Consider the following 12403-nt stretch of genomic DNA (forward strand, 5'->3'; position numbering starts at 1 on the left):
GGTGGCACTAAGAGATTATCTGCTGGTTCCCAAAGAGGTGCTAAAGTTTTGGTAAGCTTTAACAAGGGCCCCTGGGAAAGGCTGTCTCCATTTACGGTAAGACTACTGGATGGAATAACTGGGCTCAAACATACATCATCTTATATTCATGCAATTAGCATCAGCCTCCATGTCACAGAGGTCAGGACTATCTATCAGATCACACTCCAAAAGCTATAGCTAGCGAAAGCTCTAAGAGAGCTGCTGTATATTCAGATCAAGCATTGTTTGATTTTGCTCAGCTTTCAACTCTTCTATCAACTCTTTCAATCTCGTCCCTACAGAAATCAGTAAATCGTTGGTCTGTCAGTGCAAATGTAACTCTGACCTCATGTGCTATGCATTATTTATTGCCGCCATTCTCTGTTCGAACAAACTGATCAATGTGTTTAACCTATATGCTCTTCAGTGACAAGCAGGTCAGTGTGTGTGTGAGCAACATCAGCCTCGGTTTTCCATGAGGCATCATTGTCCTGGCTCTCCAGATCACTGGACACAATGGCTCTGTTCGTGGATATATGTTGTGCTGTATGTGCATACAATCATTCTTGAATACATACCTGCGTGAGAATATGCGCCTGAACTGAAAGCATGCAAGTAGGGGTTGAGAATGCATGCATGTGAGTACGCACGTGTATGTCAGTGATTGTCGTGCATTTCCTAGTCCACCCAAAAGTCCACAAGTGTCTGCACAGGCAAGTGAGGGCATGTGAGTGTGTGTGCTTTGGTGTGGATGTGAGCAGGGTTTCAGGCCTGCAGGCTCAGCCCCTTACCTAGCCCTAGCAGTGGGTGATGTTCAACAAGTGCCCAACTGTTGTTGTCCACACAATGGCTTTTATAAACCAGGAGCTGACACAGGTCCCTGGCTGTCATGTCGGCCGGGATCTCCACCACTTTACCCATGCCGTCTTCACTAAAGATCTTCACAATCTGCGCAAAAAAAAAAAAAACAACAAAAGAAAAAAGCAAAACAAAACATGATGAAGAGAGATAGTTTGAAGGTATTTCATCGATAAGAAAATTCAAAAAAGGTTTGGATCATAGATTTTTTGATTGCTTGTCAGGTTGTGTTAAAGTCATACAACACCAACCATTTTTGAACACTGAGCCCAATAGATGGGTGAAGCCAACAATTTTCTTCAAACACTTGAATGGCATTTCTCATATAGCAGCCTATACCCTATAGCATAACCAGGCCTGTAATTATAGCATACAATAGAAACAAACACACATTTAAGACTATGTAGTAATTGTGGTCTAAGCAATCACAGAACAAGCTTTTCTTTAAGCAACTTGTTGGTGTAATACAGCAGCAAATATACTGTATTGTATAACAAGAAATTGCTCTTGTTGATACAGGGCAGGGCCGTCCATGCTAGGACCCTACGTACGACCCCCTATTTCCAATTGAAGCTTATTGAAAAACTTTGCAGTACCCACAGATAAGATTTCCTAAAGTCAAGTAAATTAAAATGTTGAACTTCATTTGCCAGTAAAAGACGAAAGGAATTCTTTAATAATTCATGATGTTTTTTTCCATAACTCCTGTTTTCTTTTTGTTCCCATTACTGACCCAATACTGGCTCAAACAAAAGTTCACTCGCATTTTGATACACCACTGATGTTTTGTGTGTGTCGGAAACATACAGCACAATGATTATAATGTATTGAAATAGTGCATCAGGTGATAAATGTACGAACCCCTGTCTAAGATCCCATCTGTGAAACAGAGACACATTGACAGCCAGACATTCCTGTACACCAATATAAACCGTGATATTCACCCGATAGTCCTGGACTTATAACTGCCATCTCTACAGTGGCAATTAGTCCTAAATCAGCAAGCTGTCCGTACATTGTCTTTTCAATGGGATACAATTCACTGGATACACGGCTCATATCCGACAGAGAAAACTAGAGCAGCCTACTTAACCTGCAGAGGAATCCAGACTTGTAAGCCTACACAGAAATCCAGCCTGCTAAGCCTACACATGAAGTGCATGCATGCTCCTCACATAATACACCATGAGAGGGAAATTCTGTGCTCTTCCTGGGCAAAGACACAGTTTATAGCATTACAGTTTGCACAAACCTGACCTGAGGTTCTCTATCGATCTAAAATGCTCAAGACAGTAAGCAAAGACACCTCAATCATTCAAACCTGCTGATGCATTTGACAGTTCCGCCCCCCCAATCGCTATTTTCAAATCTTGAAAAAGCCAAGTTGTCTTCAGATTTTGAGGTATTTACACATGCTTTTTCTCGCCTCTGGTTAAACATAGCAGGACTTCAAAGAAAAATGCAATTAAAATGGAAAACGCGAAGAGAGGCAGAGACCACAAAGAGAGATAAGAGACACTGAAAAAGAGCAGTCTTACCTCTACGGCCCGCAATAAGCAGCAGTCCGGGGAACACGAAGGCATTTTTGGACTGAGTCTGGCTCCCCACACACTCACATACGCACACAAGCTCAATCACACACGAATAACGACAGAAAACCTTGCTCTTCTGGTGCCTTGTCTCCTCCAGAGAGAGGTAGAGATGCAAATTTTGATACCAATAGTTGCGGTTGTGCTACCTGTCACATAGCCTGGAGTCTAGTCGCTCAGTCTATCTAGGCCGCTGGTTCTGTCTAAAAGAAGAGGAAGAAGAAGAAGAAGAAGAAGAAAAAAAAAAAAAAAAAAGAACTGTCTGTGTGACCTAAAGCTGGTGTCTGTGCTGCTCACAGAGACAGTCAGCGATCGAATGGCAGCAGGTACAGTACAGTGCTTTCAGTGCCGGCTGAGTCTGACAACTATCTTTCCTTTTCTCCCTCCCTCCCTCTCTCCCTCTCTCTCCCTCTCTCTCTCTCTCTCCCCCTCACAAAGGGTTACAGCCTCAGCCACGGACTCCAAGGCACACTGAATCAAACCACACGCTCACTAACCAATCATAAGGCTGCAGCAGGCTGATGTAATCATTCCCACACAGACCCAGGCGTGTGTGCGCTTACACATGCACGCGCACGCACACACACACACAGGCATACACACTCCAGTAGACACACAGACGCACAGTCATGGACAGACACAGCCAACTTTTTCAGACCGACCTCTTGCAAGCTCTTTGCCTCAGTTTCCTTTTCTGAGCTCGTAGAGAGAGGGTTCATTTGAGAAGGGTGTGGGGCAGTGAGGAGGTGGAGGAAGAACAAGGATAAGGAAGAAGCTCAAAAAAAGTTTGTCTTTGTCCCTTTACTGGCATCCAAAATGTTCAGAAGACTTCGAGTAAGGGCTTGTTGTCTTTCTCTCCGTTTTTTCCCCCCTCTTCCTCTTGCCGTCCCTTCTTTCCTCCTTCCCATTGGCTTAACTATAAACTCTACAGTCAGATCTCTGTGCCTCACACAGTGGTAGCAAGACTCATTACAGATTAAATGAAATGAAACAAACCTGGGGCAACACTTGAGCACACCGATCTTCTCCTCCCTGGTGGCTTACTTTGTGCCAACATTACTTTCTCTGTAAAGAACCAAAAACCTTTTGCATGCAGACACATTCACACCACCCCCCTACCCACCCTACCCCATTCCTCCTTTTAACTCAGATATTTAATACAGCATTAGACGGACAAAAGCCCCCGACACACCCCGTCTGGAAGAGGTGAGAACAGCTTTATGCTGCCCTTCAAGAAACTGCAGTTATTTTCCCAAAGTTTTTTCAGGAGAAGGGAGGGTATGGGTATATGTGTGTGTGTGTGTGTGTGTGTGTGTGTGTGTGTGTGTGTGTGTGTGTGTGTGTGTGTGTGTGTGTGTTTGCCCATCTGAATGAAGTGTAATCCAGGAATATACACAGTTCCTGAGAGGGAAAGAGGAAACAGTGGTCAAAGTGCTACAACTTAATTTACTGTAGTGGGAGACTTTGGGGAGAGATGGTGGGAGGGGCATGAGTGGATGGGTGGGGTGTGAATGTCTTTGGCAAGGGGGGAGGGGAGAGAGAGAGAGAGCGAGAAGTGCCTGGATGATTGCACATGCACACAAGCACATATGTAGGTGTGTGTGTGTAGGATAGGGAGAAACAGGAGACAGACAGACATCAGAGGTGAAGGGAAAAGGAGTGGGAAGCAGAGAGAGAGAGGGAGAGAGAGAGAGAGAGAGAGAGAGAGAGGCTGTTTGGTGACACAGGGAAGCAAAATGTGTAGTATGAATGCTTTCTACTGTTAAGTACATATCAGAGACTGCCCAGCTGTCTGTCTCACCCACCTCTATCAACCCACTGCACTCACACACTCACAAACACCAAGACACACACCCCAGTCTATGTCACAAGTTAGTCAGCCAGGGGGGAAAGCCCCAAGAAGTGTGGACGGTTCTCATGTACTGCAATACAGGTTTTTGCAGACAGTGCTGCAATTAGTCATAAGTCTATAGGTTCATTGAGGTCAATGTAGATATATAGATGGCATGTTGACGAACTTTTGTTGATGACAAACAGCAAGTTGCTGGTAGTAATACGCGCAGAAAAATCTGCATCAGTCACCCGGAAAGTATTTTGTCCTATGACAGCGACCACCCTAATGGAGGTCTTTAACTGTGAGTGGTGATTTTGACAGATGACACAGACACAGCTGAGAGTGTGTGTGACTTCAGAGGTTAGCCTGAACCAACAAAATGCTTCAGTTACGTTGTCTGTCATGGGCTGCCTTAACAGGTGGAAAAAAGATACATCTAAATAACAAATGTGGAATAATTTGCAGGTGGGGAGGCACCTGATGCTTCAGAAGATGTGGAAGTGTGGCAATGCCATGAGAGTGCCTCAGAAGCCGAAGGAATGAGAAAGCATGGTGATGACGGCACAGTGACACATTTCAACTGACCTACTCTACTTCTTGCCTATAAAGGCAAAGAATAGACATGCAGGTTAAAAAATTAGGCAGACATGGGTTAAAGAGAGAAAGAAAGAAGGAAAAATATTTTTTTCTTATCTTCTAATTCGTGCAAATATTAAATGGAGGAGCAGAGCAGAGCAGGGCCTCTCTGCTTCTCTGATGACTCAGGTCTGATAGCTGCCCTGTGATGTAATCCCCCAGGGAGAGACTGAGAGCTTTAGGCAACACACACACACACACACACACACACACACACACACACACACACACACACACACACACACACACACACACACACACACACACACACGCTATCAGACACACAGGTCCCCAGATGTGCCCAGTCACACATACTCATTCGTAGACCCCCTGCTAAGTGTGCATATATATCTCATTTTCAATTCAATTTTTATTCAGTTTTTTGTTCATTGCAGTTTCTGGATGTAAAACAATCCTCCCACAGACTCACACAAAGATATGGCCAGACAGAAACCAGACAGGCTTAAAGAGGCAAAGAGAAAGTAAAGTGCAGGCCGTATGAGGACGTTCTTTGTGCAAACTGAAATATGTACACAAGCATGTGTGTGCACGCCCAGCAGGTCACATGGACCCACACATCCCTCACGTCAGGAGTTGTTTGCAGGTCTATAAATAGTTCCAGCGGTATTACGTACAAATTACAGGCCATTACATCAGATAGGAGTTACTGTGGCAGATTACAATGCTAAAAGACTGCTACACATTACACATACAAGCCTGCACACACATTACGATCCATTACATGTGGGTGATATTGTGAAGCACTTGAAAAAGGGGAATGCAACATGGATAAGAGCTGCACCAGGAAGAAGAAAGTCAGCGTTGCTTAAAAAAAAAAAAAAAAAAAAAAAAGCAGAGTGAAAGCAAAATGCAAACCACAGTTATCACCAGAAGTCCTTTTTTTTTTTTTTTTTTTGCGCCAATGTGTCACCCTTGATACCAACTGCCATGTCTACTCTTCCAGGAATACTGGAGCAACAGGGGAATTTTCCGATTAACACAGCACAGGGACTTTCTTGCCCTGAGTTGATCCTTTAGGCTGTGTGCAATTATGGCCTACCCCAACCGCAACCCTTAAACGAACCTTAACCGTCTGTATCCTCAACATCCGACTGGCTGAGCTTGATGCTAATAGAATGGAATATTTAGAGCAAAAACTCCTTCCCTTCCTAAATTCTGTATTGCATTCATTTGCTATTGAATGCTGTGCTGTCAAACCTCGTTGGTGCTTGCATCCTGTTAATTTGGGATTCGTTAAGAAAACAATTATTAAATCAGGGGCTATAAAATGAAATCTGCTGGCCATGATAATGGCTAATAGCACTTTTTTAGATTTACATGATACAAAGAAAAACTGAATTCTATGTTTGCTAAGTGAATCCAATGTGGTTAGGTATGATTGCACAGTTTGACAGCATTGGTATTCACGGGCTACATGGAAACTCCTGAATGCTGGCTTTTGGAGGTTATCAGTCTTGCCAAGACAGACCCCTCCATTCAACATCTGCTCCCTCTCTGTCTCACAAAACAACAACTGTAGCCATTTATAAGCTGATTTGGCTCAACCAACCCACCCCAGCTCCATATTCCCATGAACAAGTGCCCTCTATAAAACTCCTCTGACTGTAATGTGGTGCTGTGTGTGGCCTGGGCCACCCTTGGAAAATGATGACCGGATGATGAGATAGAGACACAAAAAACCTGAATGAGCCTCAGACAATTGGCCGTCCCAACTCAGCGCCTGTAGTCAGCAGGAGTGGGAGGCAATCGCCAAGAAAACTCTGCTGACTCATGAGGAAGAGAGGGTGAACTGTCCCTTGTCATCCAATTACAGCATCAAATTAAGACCCAAGGCACAGAGACATATCTGGGCTAAGCGAAGAAAAAGAAAGCAGAAAGGACTTTAGTAGGAATAGTAAATGAAGAAAGAAGGAAGGAAGGAAGGAAGGGAGGGGGTAGGAGAGATGGAGGGATGCCATATAGAGAGAGATGTATTGAGAGAAACGTAGGACAGTGGCAGGCTGCCATCTCTGCCACTGTGCAGCCATGCATTAGACCATACACTGTATATTGTGTAGTTACCCCACAGAGCCTTCTCTGTCTGTAAACAATGGAGTCTTAACACCCACACAGGCTCAGAAAGTTGAAGGTCTGGAAATTTCTGGAGCCAAGCCAGATGAAATTTTGTTAGCAATACAGGACAAAAGCACAAATTAAACTCAGAAATATAGAGAAGTCAGAGATTATTATGAAACTATGCATTTACAGGAAAATAGAACAGTTTTGAAGGCAGAGGCCTTGTCAGTTCGTACACTTTTCTGAAAAAAAAAAAATACTGCACAAGGCACAAGCTTAAAGCAACAATATAAATATTTGTCATGCAAATTAGAATGGGTCAACTCCTTTTATACAATCAGCTTGGATGACATATTGCTCAATTCATCAGATTAAGAGAGCAGCTGCTAAAATGCCATTACAAAGCAACAGGTGTTTGAAGCTGCTGGTGCCTCTAGAGTCCCGTGAACCTCAAGGTGTAGGATCCTCCAGAGGCTTGCAGTTGGGCATAAACCGTACTGTTAGGCCGCCCCTAACCAATGCTGACAAGCAGAAACAGTTGCAGTGGGCCCATAAACATATGAAGACTAATTTTCAAACAGTGTTGTTTACTGCTGAGTGCTGTGCAACTGTGGATGGTCCAGATGTATGGAGTAGGGGATGGTAGGGGATGTCCCAACAAGGCTGCGACGTCAGTAAGGAGGAGGCGGAGCCACGTTTTGGGTCGGAATCATGGGTAGAGAGCTGCTAGGCCCCTTTAGGGTCCCTGAAGGTGTGAAACATATATAGAGTTTCTGACGGACCACTTTCTTCAATGGAACAAAATGAAGAACTGTGCCGTCCGTAGCAAAATCATTGTCATGCATGACAATGCACCATCTCATGCTGCAAAGAATACCTCCGTGTCATTGGCTGCTATGGACATGAAAGGAGAGAAACTCATGGTGTGGCCCCCCATCCTCCCCGACCTCAACCCTATTGAGAACATTTGTGGCCTCCTGTAGCAAAAGATCTATGAGGGTGGGAGGCAGTTCACATTAGAACAGCAGCTCTGGGATACTATATCCTGCAAATAAATTCAAGCAGAAAGTCTCCAAAAACTATCAAGTTAAATGGATAAAATGGATATCAAAGAAAAGGTCCTACAGTATGTTAACATGAAACTTGGCCTGTTAAGATATTTTTGATGAGAACAGCTTTTGATTTCGGTAAATATGACCTCCTAATGCTGCAAATTCAACAAATAACCATTTTCAGTTCTTTACAACCTAAAAATGTTTTGAAACTCTGTCGTGCATCATAATTTGGAACAGTGCATTTAGAATTTATGATTATAGTACTAAAAAACACTGACATCATTGGGAGGTTTGTTTTATAAAATTGGAATGATGACTTTGATGACTTGAAAATTATAACTAACTGTCATTTGCATCGGCTATTTGGGAAAATCTGAAAAAAAAAAAAAATATATATATAATTTGCATAATAATTTGGAATGCGGTATACTTCGTGTGACTACCTGCTGAGAAACAGCCTGCAAGGAGCCAAATATTTTACCAAAAGGGGTAAATTAAGAGTGGATGCTTAATTGTCCTGCAGGGCTGATTGCCAGCAAACCCCAGGCAGTAAATGTCCTTTCAAACCATTTCTGATCTGAGGCCATTGTCCATTCGCGCAACAGGAGGGCAGAGGAAGTGGGTAAGGGAATTGTGATTGGGCAAACAAAGGATGACATCACTGGCATGATTATGGCAATACATTGAAAATGGTCCACTGAGTGTATGATGGTGTTACACTGTGCTTTCATATGCAAGTAAGGCAAAAAAAATAGTATCCCAATTAATTATACTCGATTCATTTCATAAGAGTAACAAGACTAGCAAGTAACCTGCTGCGATTATTCTGTTACATCATGTTCATAAAACTAATTTCGAGTGAAGTGTTTGAATAGATAGAATAATAAATTAAGACTACGGGACAACAGCATATTTAGCACCTTATATTCAGTGGGTGTAAAAAGAGGACTGCTACCATCACAGGCAACTGCGAATAATCATTCTCATTTCTGAGGAATCACAGCATGTTACAGTTCTGTACAAACTGTCCTCAATAATGAAAGTTCTCCCCAGAGACGCCACGATCACAGTGTCTTCTGCCTGTCATGCTCTCTCTTTTTCCACTGACACAGATCCCTACTTTCAATAGATGCGGTGTGTCGTCCTCAAGTATTTTATTAATTTTTGTGGCACTTCCAGTGAGGATGAAACGGACAGCCAGATATTTGGAAGTGAAATATGCCACAAAAATGAGAACAAATGACTCAGCTTTTAACTGTGAACTGCTTCTATGTGATTGAATATCTAATAGGAATTGTGGAGCTTTGCCTGTAACACATAAATCTGCTGGCTTTCAAACTTTCCAAAAGAATGAAAATATAAATAGTTAAACCAATAAACTGCTTCCTGTGGTACAGACCAGATACGCGGTACAGTGACAAAATAATCTAATAAAACATTTTTATTACTTTTTATTTTCTCATTTTCTGTTCTGCTGCTTCTTCCCCTTTCTTCCCTCTCTTTCTGCCTCTTCACTGCAGCAGCTTCAGAAATCTGAGCTGTCCTAGTTTCACAGTGAGAGAGACAGAGAGAGAGAGAGAGAGAGAGAGAGAGAGAGAGGGGTGGGGGGGTGGAAAGAGACAGAGAACAGAGGGAAGGCAGAGGGAGAGGGAGCTGTAGTCTCCATGACCTACATGAATCCAACAGCTCTGCTCGGCTTTGGCCAGATGAAATGCCTACAGGCAGCAACACATTGCTCTCTTTGTGAAACACAAAAACAAACCTACACATGTAGGTGTACACCTGCATTCACACACTTAATTGTGTGTATGCAGTGCACCAGTAAACTAAAAACACACTCACTCAAAGTTATACTTCCAAGTAGAGTGTCATGAACTATATCTGTAGTTGTGCCCCAGATGTTGTTCATCTGCTTTGCACACCCTAACCCCGTCAGCAGTTTGTCATAAGATAGACAAAAGAAAACACACATTTTAGTAGTGTGACCATTTTAACTGGGCAGAGATGAAGCCGAGAGCGAGCACTATCAGGGATTCCCATTAGCTGCAGGAGTAATGGGATCTGTCTCCCTTTTGACTGGGTGAAAGTTGGGCCTTCTAATCTTACACTGCCTGCCCTCTGGGACAAGGACTGAAGGATGGACCATTAAAAGTCATCATCCCCTAAAGGCCTCGGGTGGTCCAGTCATGTTTTCATGGAAAGATGGAACTTTAGTTATATTTAATGCAGAAAATCCACTAAGTACAGAAAGAATTACTAAACATTTTCTGATATTTAAAGCTTACAGTTTACTTTAATTAATTCCATGAAGAATTTAAAACTCCCGGAATGGGATTCCCTCGTAAACCTGTTGCTAAAATATTAATGTGATGATATAATTCAATGGTGAAATGACGGGAATTTCATTTATATATCACTTGACAGTCTACCCCTATTGATTTATTGATTGTGTGGCATCATTTAGACTACTTAGGGGAGTCTACCTACCCTCGTTTGTATTACTGGCGCTTACACAATTTGGTCGCACCACCAAGCTGAAGTAAATCTTTACATACATTACCATTGTCTCTCTTCACTGCTTTTATTAGCAGTTTACAGTGAGTCAGTTTATGTTAAATCTAAGAAATGTATGATTTTATGCATAATTACTACAGTTAAAATAAATTTTTGTGTATACATTTCTCCTTTACTGTCTCAGGCCTGTCACGAAGTGTGCATCTCTTACAGTTTTCTGCTGCACTCCAGGCAGCGGATGATAGCTGCAGATGGTTTAGTGGTAGCTGTGACACTGGCCTATTTTTCATTGGGCGCCTGTACTTTAATATAGCATGTACCAGGATCACTTTTATGCTAATGTGCAGTGTCAAACTATTTGCGTAAATGGTGGCCCTGAATTATGCTTGTTTATCATGGTCGTGATCTTGACAGGTTTCAAGTATTTGTGTCTGTTAATAAGCCACACTTCATTATATTCTAAATCTGTATACATAAACTATGAAATGCTGATCTGTTTCCAAGTGGCTTTGTCCAGAGCCAACATTAACATCTTATTTACTCAAACTGAGTCATTACTCGGACTAATCATCCTCTCCTACCTTATTACTCAGCAACAGGCCATATATATTTGTGTGCCTGCTCGTGCGTCTGTGTCTCTGTGGCAGTAGCAGGTCTAGCTAGCAGGTCGAGGCATGTTTCCATTTAGTGGGGAGGGATAAATATGGCCCTGACACATGAGATGTGCCAGACTCAACCACAACCTGCCTGGCTCTGCTCCAGGTGGCATTTGTTCAGCAGGAGCCAAACAATTTGTATTTCACAGCACTCAATGCTGCAAATCCTATCAGTCACTCAATGCGACTTGTGCATACGTTGTATTTGCGTGTGTATGTGGCTGTTGAGAGGGAGAAGGGGAATGGGGGCATACATGTTGACAAAGGGTTACTGTACTGCCTACATGCCCTCCACCTCTGCCACAAAGAGCATCAGATAACAGCCAAGTGTGTACATCTGCGTGTGCGTGATAGAGAGAGAGAGAGTTTGTGTACATGTGCTGGGATTAGAGACTAGATATAATAATGCCAAAAGGCAGACATGCATCAAATATGCACACATGGATGCACACACGCACAGGCTCGATAAAGCATCCAGTTTGAGCACATTATTTATATTCACATCAGTTTCAAATAATCAGGAGGACATAAACAATCCAAGTGGCCCATACAGTCCAAATCACACACGCAACAAACTTTAACATTACACAATACAACAAGTGTCTGTATGTGTGTGTGTGTGGATGGGTGCGTGAGTGTGTGTGTGTGTGTGTGAATGTGTGAATGTGTGAATGTGTGAATGTGCGTGTGTGCGTGTGTGTGTGTGTGTGGATACGCGCTCTGTGTTTCATTTTAAGATCCATTTAAAAGGAGGCAGGCTGCTGGAAGAGTGAGCCAACAGATTTCTGGCTCTCTGTCATCTTTGATCTCTGCACAGTGCAGCCTGCAGAACACATCAGCACCACAATGAGAAGCAGAACGCACACGCACGCAAGCACATATACTGCTCCACTGCTTGTAAAGACAAATATACATACATTAGGCACATGCATGCACACAATACACAACGCACATCACTCTGCACAAAACACAACCTTACTTTTAAAACACACACAGACGTTCCCACACACGGAAGCCAGCAGTTTGGACATCGGCAGCATTCCATTCTACTTTTCCATTTACAGTGGAAAAATCTCCCCTTTGACCCAGAGTAATTCCAACATTGAGGAAAGAGGCAGCCAGGGAATGCCATGCTTCAGGACTAAAAGGGTGAGGAAGGATGGA

General features: G+C 42.9%; 1 protein-coding gene across 5 annotated transcripts in view; it reads right to left on the reverse strand.

Moving 5' to 3' along the window:
• The window catches only part of grb10b (growth factor receptor-bound protein 10b), a 59957-nt gene that overhangs the window by 13117 nt on the left and 34437 nt on the right, over window positions 1–12403 (reverse strand). For 4 of the 5 annotated variants that reach the window (XM_029504369.1, XM_029504372.1, XM_029504370.1 and 1 more), the window contains one exon: window positions 813–969. In XM_029504369.1, the coding sequence (XP_029360229.1) occupies window positions 813–969 (157 nt within the window). Of the gene's footprint in view, window positions 1–812; window positions 970–2417; window positions 2682–12403 lie in introns of those variants that run through there. The other variant, XM_029504373.1, reaches the window with a different exon arrangement.

Source organism: Echeneis naucrates, chromosome 6 (genome assembly GCF_900963305.1).
Source record: "Echeneis naucrates chromosome 6, fEcheNa1.1, whole genome shotgun sequence".
Lineage (NCBI taxonomy): Eukaryota > Metazoa > Chordata > Actinopteri > Carangiformes > Echeneidae > Echeneis > Echeneis naucrates.